Source organism: Dermochelys coriacea, chromosome 4 (assembly GCF_009764565.3).
Source record: "Dermochelys coriacea isolate rDerCor1 chromosome 4, rDerCor1.pri.v4, whole genome shotgun sequence".
NCBI lineage: Eukaryota > Metazoa > Chordata > Testudines > Dermochelyidae > Dermochelys > Dermochelys coriacea.
The window spans coordinates 33,622,511-33,635,323 of NC_050071.1; the positions used below are offsets into that span (position 1 = coordinate 33,622,511).

At 39.5% G+C, this 12,813-nt stretch overlaps 1 protein-coding gene across 5 annotated transcripts in view; it reads right to left on the bottom strand.

Annotated features, from left to right (window-relative positions):
• COL25A1 (collagen type XXV alpha 1 chain) overlaps positions 1-12,813 on the bottom strand; it is a 425,450-nt gene that overhangs the window by 161,510 nt on the left and 251,127 nt on the right. For all 5 annotated transcript variants that reach the window (XM_043513316.1, XM_043513314.1, XM_043513315.1 and 2 more), the window contains exon 5: positions 12,752-12,769. In XM_043513316.1, the coding sequence (XP_043369251.1) occupies positions 12,752-12,769 (18 nt within the window). The remainder of the gene's footprint in view (positions 1-12,751; positions 12,770-12,813) is intronic.

Genomic DNA, 12,813 nt, shown 5'->3' on the forward strand with positions numbered 1-12,813 from the left:
ATAAAAAGAAAAGGAGTACTTGTGGCACCTTAGAGACTAACAAATTTATGAGAGCATAAGCTTTCGTGAGCTACAGCTCACTTCATCGGGTGCATTTGATGAAGTGAGCTGTAGCTCACGAAAGCTTATGCTCTAATAAATTTGTTAGTCTCTAAGGTGTCACAAGTACTCCTTTTCTTTTTGCAAATACAGACTAACACGGCTGCTACTCTGAAACCTCTTAATATTTATAATGTGCTTTGAAGATGAAACACCCTATAAATGCTACACATTATTGTACATCAGTTATACATATCTACACATATCTAGACTAATGTATATATAAACATGAGGTGACTAGAGAGATTTTTTGTAACCTCTGAGGCTTGCAACGTTTTTTAAAAAGGAAGCAATTTAAAACAACATAAAATCTATTAAAAACAAAACTAAAAATTTTCCTAAGAGTAATATTTTTGTCTGCAAAACTCGGATCATCTTCAGGGGAAATTACACACATATGTATGTGAATATATAAATGAATATTTATTCTTTTGGCAAGTGATCACTAGCAGACGTACTGAATAATGCAATTGTATTATATTTCTTCAAAAATATGTGATTCTTTTAAATGTTCCCCAGCAGCTCATGATGCTTAACATTCCTTATGACTGCCAGTGTTTGAGATTATCCAAGAGCCTCTATTATATAGCAGGGCATCCAAATTGTGTTCCATGGGCAGAATGTGGCCCGTGGAGTTCTGAATTATGGCCTGCTATACACAATGGTGACCTGTAGAGATTACAGGTTGCAGCATGCCATGCTTCGTCTTGATGCAAACAGGCAAATTACTGAAACTGCAGAGGACATTTTGACCTGTCCTTATGAATGGAATTACAGTATTTTCTACCACACTGACTTCTTTTTGCATCATGTTATCCTCATGTAAATGTGACCCATATGCATATAAGCAGAATAATGCATCACCACAGCTATGCATGTCAGCTCCTCATCAAATGCACATAATGTATTAAATTTCTGAAACAGAGGGTATGATAACAGTATTGTTATAATACCAGAATATTAGTAAAAAGAAAAGGAGTACTTGTGGCACCTTAGAGACTAACAAATTTATTAGAGCATAAGCTTTCGTGAGCTACAGCTCACTTCATCGGATGCATTTGGTGGAAAAAACAGAGGAGAGATTTATATACACACACACAGAGAACATGAAACAATGGGTTTATCATACACACTGTAAGGAGAGTGATCACTTAAGATAAGCCATCACCCACAGCAGGAGCCAGAAGAGTACCCAGAAGTCACCTACTACAGGACAGGCCCAACAAAGAAAACAACAGAACGCCACTAGCCATCACCTTCAGCCCCCAACTAAAACCTCTCCAACGCATCATCAAGGATCTACAACCTATCCTGAAGGACGAACCATCACTCTCACAGATCTTGGGAGACAGACCAGTCCTTGCTTACAGACAGCCCCCCAATCTGAAGCAAATACTCACCAGCAACCACACACCACACAACAGAACCACTAACCCAGGAACCTATCCTTGCAACAAAGCCCGTTGCCAACTCTGTCCACATATCTATTCAGGGGATACCATCATAGGGCCTAATCACATCAGCCACACTATCAGAGGCTCGTTCACCTGCGCATCTACCAATGTGATATATGCCATCATGTGCCAGCAATGCCCCTCTGCCATGTACATTGGCCAAACTGGACAGTCTCTACGTAAAAGAATGAATGGACACAAATCAGACGTCAAGAATTATAACATTCAAAAACCAGTTGGAGAACACTTCAATCTCTCTGGTCACTCGATCACAGACCTAAGAGTGGCTATACTTCAACAAAAAAGCTTCAAAAACAGACTCCAACGAGAGACTGCTGAATTGGAATTAATTTGCAAACTGGATACAATTAACTTAGGCTTGAATAGAGACTGGGAATGGATGAGTCATTACACAAAGTAAAACTATTTCCCCATGGTATTTCTCCCCCCCACCCCACCCCCCACTGTTCCTCTGATATTCTTGTTAACTGCTGGAATTAGCCTACCTGCTTGTCACCATGGAAGGTTTTCCTCCTTTCCCCCCCCTGCTGTGGGTGATGGCTTATCTTAAGTGATCACTCTCCTTACAGTGTGTATGATAAACCCATTGTTTCATGTTCTCTGTGTGTGTGTATATAAATCTCTCCTCTGTTTTTTCCACCAAATGCATCCGATGAAGTGAGCTGTAGCTCACGAAAGCTTATGCTCTAATAAATTTGTTAGTCTCTAAGGTGCCACAAGTACTCCTTTTCTTTTTGCGAATACAGACTAACACGGCTGCTACTCTGAAACCAGAATATTAGTGTAAGTCTTAAATGTTTTGGGGCCTGCTCCTGCAAATGCTTATGCATGTAAGTTTACTCATGTGCACAAGTCATTGTAAAGTGGGCCCTTACTGAAAATTTAGGGTAAAACCAGGACCTACTGAAGTCACTGGCAAAACTCTCACTGACTTCAATGAAGTCCAGATTTTTCCCCTGGTATGCATTACTAATCCAGCCCCTACACACACAACTAATATTTACACTTGTAAGTAGTCCTGCTAAACTCAACTGCACTACTCAGACTCATAGAGTTTAAGGTCACAAGGGACCATTAGATCATCTAGTTTGACTTCCAGCATATCACAGACCCTTAAATTTCACCCAGTTATTCCTGTATTGAGCGCAATAATTTGTGTTGGCTAAAGCATATCTTTCAGAAAGGCATCCAGTCTTGATTTGAAGACATCAATAGATGGATAATCCACCACTTCCCCTTGGTAGCTTGTTCCAAAGGTTAATCACCCTCACTGTTAAAAACATGTCCCTAATTCCCAATTTGAATTTGTCTGGCTTCAGCTTCTAGCCATTGATTCTTGTTAAACCCTTCTCTGCTAGATTAAAGAATCTTTAGTATCTGGTATTTTCTCCCCATTAAGTTACTTATACACTGTAATCAAGTCATCTTTCAATCCTCTTTTTGATAAACTAAATAGATTGCGCTCTTAAATCTCTCACTGTAAGGCATTTTCTCCAGTCCTTGAATCATTTCTGTGGCTCTTTCTTTTTAACATACTTTTAAAAGTGTGGACCCCAGAACTGTATCCAGTATGAGCCACACCAATTACACAGAGCTAAAATCACCTCCCTACTCCTACTCACTGTTCCCCCGTTTATATGTCCAAGAAATGCATCAGCCCTTTCTGCCACTGCATCACACTGAGCTCATGTTCAGTTGCTTGTCCATGATGATACCTAAATCCTTTTCAAAGTCCTGCTTTCCGATACAGTCCCCCAGAATTCCTTGGTCTGGCCAGCATTCCGTGTTCCTAGATGTATAACTTTGCATTTGGCTATATTAAAACATATTTTTTTGGACTGGATCCAGCTTATGACTGTCCTGTCCTCATTGTTGTATACTATTTTGCCAATCTGTCTCATATGCAAATTTTATCAACAGTAATTTAAAATTTATTTTCAGCTCACTCACTGAAAATGCTGAATACTGTAGGGCTTACTACCCAAGTAGAAACACACCATTTGATGAGGATTCCCCAATGGTAAGGCCCTTCATTTTCAGTTTTCACTGATTTTTACTGAAAAATTCCCAGGTTTTACAAAAACTTCATTTTTTAGTGATTTTTGCCCAAATTTTGGACCACGCAAGTACATGAAAATACCATTATGTTAAAAAAATCCAATAGATTACATTAGGTAGATGTGTTTATGTTAATAATAAACTAGTCTAAGTGTAAATGCCAGGCTGTCAAAGTAAGGCAATGCAGTGGAAGAAACATACATACATACGTATGTACATACTATTAATGTACAGTTCATGAAATAAACCACAGCATTAAACTGCTTTTACTTCAATGGTCCCCAAACTGTGTGGCATGGAGGAATATCTGGGGGGTGCAGTGGAGCCCAAGCCAGCCCCCATGGGGGTTGGGGAGGGCGTGCCACCCAGCCCCACTCTGTCCCCAGTTCCGCTCTGGCCCTGATGCCAGCCTCAGCCCCGCTCCTAAATAGATTATGTTGATGCATTTACCTTTATCAACCAAATGTGTAATCTCCATCAAATAATTAAATTAAGGTTTGTTTTACAAGACCTATTTTTCACAAAAACATGTCGACTAGCATTAATTATATTCCTGTTCTTTAATTCTTTATTAATTGGTAAATGGTGAATTCTCTGTAACTCAAAGTCTTTAAACCATGGTTTGAGGACTTCCGTAACTCAGCCAGAGGTTATGGGCCTGTTACCAGAGTGGGTAGGTGAGGTTCTGTGGCCTGCAATGTACAAGGTGGTCGGACTAGATGATCACGATGGTCCCTTCTCACCTTAAAGTCAGGGCCGTCCTTACCCATATGCAAAGTACACAGCTGCGTAGGGCACCAGGAAACTTGGGGCACCAAATTTCCTGGCGCCTATGCACCTGCGTGCTGCTCCAACTCCTGCCCCACTCCGCCCCTTCCCCACGGCCTCCTTCCCCTGGGTCTCCGCCCCAGCCCCGCCTCTTCCCACCCCTGCTCCACCCTCACCCTGCCCCACCCCTTCCCTAAAGCCCACCAGTGACGGGAAGTGCAGGGATCCGGACCCAGCTGCGCCGCCGGTAAGTGCTGGAGGGTGGTTCCCCACTGCCCCCCAAGCCAGCCCCGTCCCCTCATCCCCCATGGAGACCTGGGGTCAGACCCCTCTCCACCCCTGGGGAAGCCTGCCCCCCGCCCGCGGGGCGGCTGCGTAGGGCCCCATAATAGCTAGGGACGGCTCTGTTTAAAGTCTATGAGTCTGATTGAATCCCATGTGAGCTTTTCTATTATTTTGCCAGGGACTGATGTCAGGCTAACCAGCCTATAGTTACCTGGTCAACCCATCTGCCCTTTTAACATTGGCACATTAGCACCTCACATGAATAAGGAGTGCTTTATTCTCACAAAAGATACAGGATCAGGCCCTATATAGTAGAAGTCAGTTCAGATATTTTAAAGCTGCCCATCAGTTTGATGAAGAACAATGCTTCTCAAATTTCTTGATTTTTGTTTAGCTTCAGTGAAACTATAGGAATCTGCAACAGATTGAGCTGGAATTTAGAACTGAAAGAGAGCATGGGGATCATTAAAAATGCTAAATGTAAAATACCATGTTATATACTTGAATATGATATAGTATTTTGCTCTGACATAATTCCTAATAAAACACAGAGGATGCTACTACATTTTCACAGCTTTTTCAGACTATAGCAGTAAAATGTAACTTTAATCTGACTCAAAACTAGGGAACGCTATAGGAATACAAGAGATGTTTCATCGTTCGTTAATTGTTTTTTTGATAAGCTGTTTGCAGACTTCAAATGGGAACCACAGTATTATGCTTGCAATTGGCCTGTTGTGCTCATGTGTGCTTTGTTGAATAATACTATACAGAATTAAGGAATGCAAGACATTTTTTCTCTTCTTGCCGTGAGAAGATCTAAGCGCTAAGAATACCGTGGTGATGAGTGTGAAATCAATTCCCAGTTAAAAAAATAGAACATGCATGGTATGTTTCCACTTAACACTAACGTTAAGTACGTGAGACGAGGGGAACAGATCCATCCTGGTTTTGTCTTAAAAGAGGTATTGGTGGGTTTCTGAAACTATGGGCCTATCAAAAGAAACTAGAGATAACACCCTTCAAATAGAAGTAGATGGTTAATTTGTTCTCCCTGCAACCTCTCCCTCATGCCCGCATTAGTAATTATTTGATTAGTGTACCTAGGTCTCCCAGGGCCTAATTCTGCAACTGCTGAGCAACACCTGCAAGGTGCCAAGTGCCCTCAATTCCCATTAATTTAATTGAGAGATGGGGGTACTCAGCATGCTGCACAAAGTGCTCAGTGCCCTTAAAGATTGAGCCCCACCTATTCAGAGAATCTATCCCTCCAATTTGTCTTCATCTGCAATATGCAGCTACTCCTGAGAGGGTCCTTCACCAGTATATGAGGAAGAAAAAAACTCCATAGCTGTGGATCAGCACCCTTTGCACTGATGTTAGCCTGCACAGAGCCCTGTTTCTAAACGATGCTGACTCCGATGTTTTCTTTCTTTCTTTCATTTTGATTGTTACATTGGTTTATATTCTTATACATTTTGGGGGTGGAAAAAGAAATCTGAAAGCAGCTTTAAAATATTATTGGGATTAACAGATTTGATCAGACATCTTTCTGAACCAGAAGAATAAATCTGTACAACATCAGTACCTGGATCTGCTGGCAACCACTTAAATATTCTGCTATTCGAGCACAAGATTTCCAAAGCCGATTACCCGATCTGCAACCCTAAGTAGGAAACTGAACAAGCAAAATGCATTTTCTGCACAAAGTAGGTAAATGCAATTGAAAATATATTTTGCATGAGAGCCTCATTCCCACTCCAGTTCCTTTACACTGGCAAAAATGGGGAACAGAATGGTGTAAAGGGACTCTAAAATCCCTGGATCTGGTCAGGGAGGATTCATCAGGCACAAGTACTGCAGAAGACAGCCATAAGGTTGCCACCTCACAAGGCCTAGCAAAAACAGTGGGAGGGGGTGTACTAAGGGTAGGGCTGGGAAGGGTTTGTTGGAGGTGAATGCCCAGAATGCAGTGCTGTGGAGATTTTACTCAGTGCTTTCATCCACAGAGCAGCTCTGGGGAGGCTACCATAAATACCAGTTACCTCTCCAGCCTCCTGAGCAGCCAAGGATCAGGAGGACACAAAGGCTTAAAGCCACCTTAGCCACTCCCACCCTATGAGTTCCATGTTGTATTTCTAGCATAGAAGCACACCCTTGGTGTTTACATTATTTGCTCATTTAGTCGCTTGAGTGGGCAGTTAATATTAGGCATTCACAAATACTTGTATGCACAGATGTGTATATTTACCAGGTGCAACTGAAGTACTCATGGTTTAATATGTGCCCCTTACTGTCAAATCTTTTTTTATCAAAAAGCTATTTTACAAGTTATCTTTGCTTTATTATATGTATACCTGAAAAAAAATCAACACACTTTCTAAACTATTATTAAGTTAATTACTTCTGTAAAAGTAAGTCTTAGCATGGGTTTTGTTTTTTGAAACATCAGACATCAACAAAAAGTCTTGAGCCCAATTCTCCAGCTCTTTCTGGTGAAAATCAGGAGCAACCCCACTGAAGTCAACAAACAACACTGGAGCCAGGGAAGAATCCGGTCTGTTGCCTTTTACTGGGCAACTACTGTAAAGAAATTTATAGACATGGATACGGCGTTTGTTTCATTAGTTACACAACATAATGCTGGCTGAGTGCTTCCTGTAAAGATCGCATTAAATTTCAGTACTCTACAAAGATTACATTATGGCTGTAAAAAGGAAGGAAGGTTACCAAACAGAGATGTAATAGAATGATAAGTAATAAAGTGTCCAGAATACTCTCTGAAGCTCTACCAGTCAGATATTTAAGTGACTTTGTTCAGACAAGCTTACTTATGAGATGCACTCAGTTAAGGCTAAATCCTGATCCCACAGAAGCTAATGGCAAAATTCCCATTAACTTCAATGGGAGTAAGTTTTGGCCCTTGCTGCTAAAATACAGACATAACAAATAGAATTTTGCACATTCTCTCTCTAATTCTCTGTCCTATTACATCCATCACCTATATGTGGTTGCTAGAAGTAAGCTGTAATGATTTTTTTTCAAAAGCACAGCAATAACAATAAAATAAAATAGTTTAAGAGCCCAAATTATCAGAGTCTGGGCCCAACTTTCTTCTCATTTACACTGGTGTAACTCTATTGACTTGATATTCTGAATATAAATGATTGCAACCGAGAGGAGAATCATTGTCTTTATGTATAGACAAAACTACAGATGCTGTAAATACCTTTATAAAGAACAATCAAAATAAGCAGACCCATTATTTAATTCTGGTTCAATGTCTCGTCTTCCTTATTATAAAAGTCTAGTAATTTTTAATTCCCATAAAAAGAAAATATTTTCCCCCTTAACTTCCAGCACCTGCCAAGATATGATTTCAGGGTTCTACATCTTCCATTCAATGGATGTAGACATCACTAACACCTGATACAGGATAGGGGATATGCAGTAGCTCTCTGTACTGTTTATGTGTTAGTGAAGTCATCTACTGTAGGAGAAACAAAAAAATTGACCCAGTGTCTTTAAAAGTAAAAAGTTTTTTGGCTTCATTTTGAATGAAAGATCATAGCGGGCCTTATACTGAAGTCCTGACTTGGTTGTTACTCAAACTTTAGTTTTTACATTAAAAAAATGCAGTTTTACACGTACAAAGTAAATGTACAAACTTTGTAGCAGAAGTTTCATAGCCCATATTTATGCTTGGACTAATTAGATTTAAATACAATTTCAGTGAATAATATTGATGTTTATTTTTAACTATTTTTCCTATTTTTATCAATTTACATTTTCACAGTAGTGAGAAATTACAGAGGAATTACACAATGGGGAAGAGGGCTAGACAACTATTTAATGACAGAAAAGCTGAGATTCAAAAAGTTCATGTCTGATAGCCATTGAAACACAAATTGTCAGTATCATGTGTCAAAATATACCAGTAAATAGTCTTAAATCAAACTCGAGTAAGTTCTCAGGCAGCATGTTTCTTACTTTGCCTAACTGTAAATTTCAGTGATTGTCGATGGAAATATTTTTTTTAGTCGGTTTGTTTGTAGAAGGTGAAACGGACATTCCCGACATTTACTGATAAAAACTGAATCCTTCCAAGCACACCTATATTGAAATTTTGGCTCTAATGATATCATTTAAACTAACCACCACAACTATACCAATTTCACTCCATACTTAACTCAGTACACTGTGCCTAGAAATGAAGGATGTATGAGACTGTACATAACTTTATGTAACACTGATCAAATTGGTAAAGTTTGGGGCTTAAGTTTGACCTGCATACACTGTGCATCACACATAATGCATATCTGCACAAACAAATGGAATTTTCACATAATAAAAGGGCATATCTCATTTTATCATTCAGCAGAGGGAGGGACCACTTGATGAAGTGAGGCATCAGCGGCCACTAAAAGGGAAACAGCTGCCAGATTTGTTTGCAGAGTGGAGCCGGTGGTGGCCCAGATGACAGCCTGTGAGTTTGGGGCTTCTCTCACTCATTATGACAAGGCACTGGATGATCAGCGGTGTGTCCTAGCTGATAAAAATCTCTGGCTCATGGACAGCTAGAAGCCAGTGTCATTCAGCCCGCATTGCAGCTGGCTGAGATGCCCGTGGGCTAGGAGGCAGTAAATGAGGCATCGCTTCTTCTGCATCAGCAGTCATGGGCTACTTCTCTGGACCTGGTTTTGATCCTGCGCACTGTGAGCTTGTCTTCCCCTCTCCTCCATCCCTGCACTCCATGGTAACATTGCAAGCACCCATGTGGAGAAACTGTTGAAGAGTTTAAACCCCAATTTGGAGCAGCTGGAGAAAGGGAAGCCAGTTTGAGGGAATAATGGATATTGTTGTTAGGCTTTGTTGTGATGGTGTTGCACCAGATAACCCAGCCTGTTTTCCAATTCTTCAGTGTACCCACAACACTATTGATTCTTATGACCTGCACACCACGACTATAGCTTTAACATAGCCACCTACACCTAGCAACCTGGTGTAAACCAGCCTCCCCAAAACTAAATTATATATATATTTATTGAGAAAGGTACCTCAAAAGGCTGAATGTGGATGGCTATCCAAACTGCCTGCACCTATAGAGAAACTCACCAGGCTTTGCAGCCCACTGTCCCCACACAATTGCCTTCCAGCTCTACTTGGTGATTGCTTCTTAAGCAAAAGGACCTGTTGCCTGCTACCCCCTCTAGTTTCTTTGGCGGACACACTGCTCTCTCTTCCAGTGTCTTTGCGGGGCCATCAATCCTGGCCAGTACTCCCCTAGAATCCTGGAAATTCTTTAAGGGATTATAAACTGCTTTCCCACACATGCTGTAGCACAAGACATCACAGAGCTATTCTCTGTGTGCTGCTGACAATTTTCTTCCTGACTGTCACAGGAAAAAAGTACAATATGAAGGCACTACTCTTAGAAAACACATCAAAGTGTTTTTTTGCCAAACCTGCTGACTGCATAGAGTAGCTTCAGCCACTCAGGAAACTAGAGCCAATACTATGGGCTTTTGGGACCAAATATAACTGAGTACTGTTGTTCGAAGCTCGAAGTTAAGGAAGCTCAAAGTTTAAAAAAAAAAAGAAAAAAGTAAACATTTGTCACAAAAAGTGTTGCAGTTCCCTTATGACATGTACATAAAATTAAATTGGGAAGTATCAAATGGATGTAAAATTCTTTCACAGACATTTCACAAATATGAAAACAGGCAATGTCTGATTAAAACAAATAATTATTAATATTTTGCCCAGTTCTAATAAGGATTTGGAGGGCCACTGAAGAGAGGAGAGCAGTTTCTGTAAAGCTGTGATGTCTCATATAAAGTGCAGATTGCAAGTTGTCAGTGTCTTGGCTTGGTCTCTTAAGTAGTTATGTTGAAACACTGGAAGAAGTTTACCACACCAGGAAAAGACCGGGCACAGGGTAATTCCACGTGATGCTGGGGGAAACTGGGAGGTAGACTGTAAAAAAAAGCTACAATTAAGCACTTTGACAATATTTTTGTTTATTGGTGGTGGGTATTATTTTTATTTATTATTTGTACTATTGCAGAATCCAGGAGCCACAGTCTTGGATCTGGACTCTTTTGTGACAGGCGCTGTACGAATATTCAACTAAAAGAGCTCACAGTGGGATTTCCTAAGTAAGTTTGGTCTTTCCTTTGATTATTGTAGTATGTTCATTGTTTTCTAACATTTATGTGCCTTTTGTTACTAGAGAAAATAACAAAGTTACTCCTTTTCTCATTAATGTAACCCATCTTCTTTCATTGCCAGGGTATTATATTCTACGTAGGCTTAACTAAACCTACAGGCAATATTCTGTTATTTGATAAATGTATGTATTTCCATTGTATTCAATAGGAGTTACATGGTCATGCCTGAGGGGAGAATTTGGACTTATGGATTTCCAGTGGAAATTAACCCTTTTGCTGAGTGTTAATCACTGGATTTCATATCCGAAATAAGACACCCCGATGCTCTTTGGAATCATTTTAGCACCAGCCTTTCAACTTTAAGAAACCAAAGCGCTGATTCATGTATTGCCACTATTCCTCAGACTAATTTTGTTAACAATAGGGTATTCAAAATTGTTTTATTTTTAAAGGAAAAAAGTAACCATAAAAAGGTGTTGTACTATTTAAAAGCTATGACAGAAAACCTGTAGTTCTGCTTTGGGGTCAATATTGTCAGCAGTAGAATAGGAACAGGAGCTTTTATAGAAAATGTTCATGGTTTGTAATACAGAGATCATTTTTACTGAGCTGAAGAAGGAAAAACATAAAATTAAATGATCTTTTATATTATTACGAAAAAGACCCCGTTGATATTGAATCAATAAAAATTTAAATACAATGGTTTTCCAGTTGTGGATTTATTTATGTGCAGTATTTATGTATGTGTTGCATGGATGTAGTAAATACTTCATACATATCAAGGCTGACCCAAGAATAGGTGTTAATGTAGGACATAGTACTGTAATTTAGCTCTGCTCTTAGTGCAAACAAATAGACCTATAACACAGGAAACTTTCTAAGGGTTCCCTTTGACAGCATAGGAAACTTATTCTTTGGAGCCAGGAAGCCATTTAGTTTAGCCAAGCCGATTAACTTTTTGCACTCCAAATTCCTCATGAGCATAGTTAAGACTGGGAAAATTACTTAGTACCAGGGCTGATCAAAAAATTTTCATCAAAACTGGAAGGGTTAGTTTGCTGAAAGTGTCTGCTTTCTGTGAAAAATATTAATTTTTCATTAAAAAAAACACCTAAACATCAGAAAACCATAAAGTTTTCAGGCAAAAAAAAATCTAAATATTTCATGATGCATTACAACCATGCAAATGGAAAGAACCTTAATTTTATATTAACTAAAACCCAGTTTAGTTTTGCCTAGTCCTCTTCCTCTTTTGCTCTTCCATTTTTCTGAATATAACCAAAGGAATTTATATATCATTTCCGTTATATCTAATACTTCCCCTCTTTTATTTTCTGTGTCTGACTGAGAACTCGGAATGAATTTCATTTTCACTGAATTACCATTTCTTTAATTACCCCTCACCATGACACGTAGTTGTACTGTCCTTAACCAAAGCAGAACTAATTCAGGGATTGTATATAATTAATCAAAGAAGCCAATAGTGCAATATCTAAAATAACTGAAGCCTGCCCAGATTACAACAGCATTATTAGTATGTGATTAATAAGCAGTTAATGTGAACCAGCTCCTGCTGCACATTTGCTAGGTTATTTCATCTTGCTTTAAAGTTATGTGGCAAAGTTTCAACCCATAGTTAAGTGATCTGCTTTATTTGATAATACATTGTTAAACCCACCATCTGGTCAAACAGCTGATGGAATTAAAACAACCATATGGGGGCCCCATGTTTCTCTCTTGGGAAATATTTGGTCTACCGTGTTGTGTAATGATTACCAGCTCCTAGCTTTTTTTAAATGCCCGTCCCAAAAAATAAAAAAAAATTGAAGATAATCAGAGTTCTGTTGACTCCACAGTTAGGCATAATCTAGTGTAAAAGAACAAGATGACACTTACTTGAGGACCAGGTTGACCCTGAAAAATAAGAGAGAGAGAGAGAGAGAGAGAGAGAGAGCGAG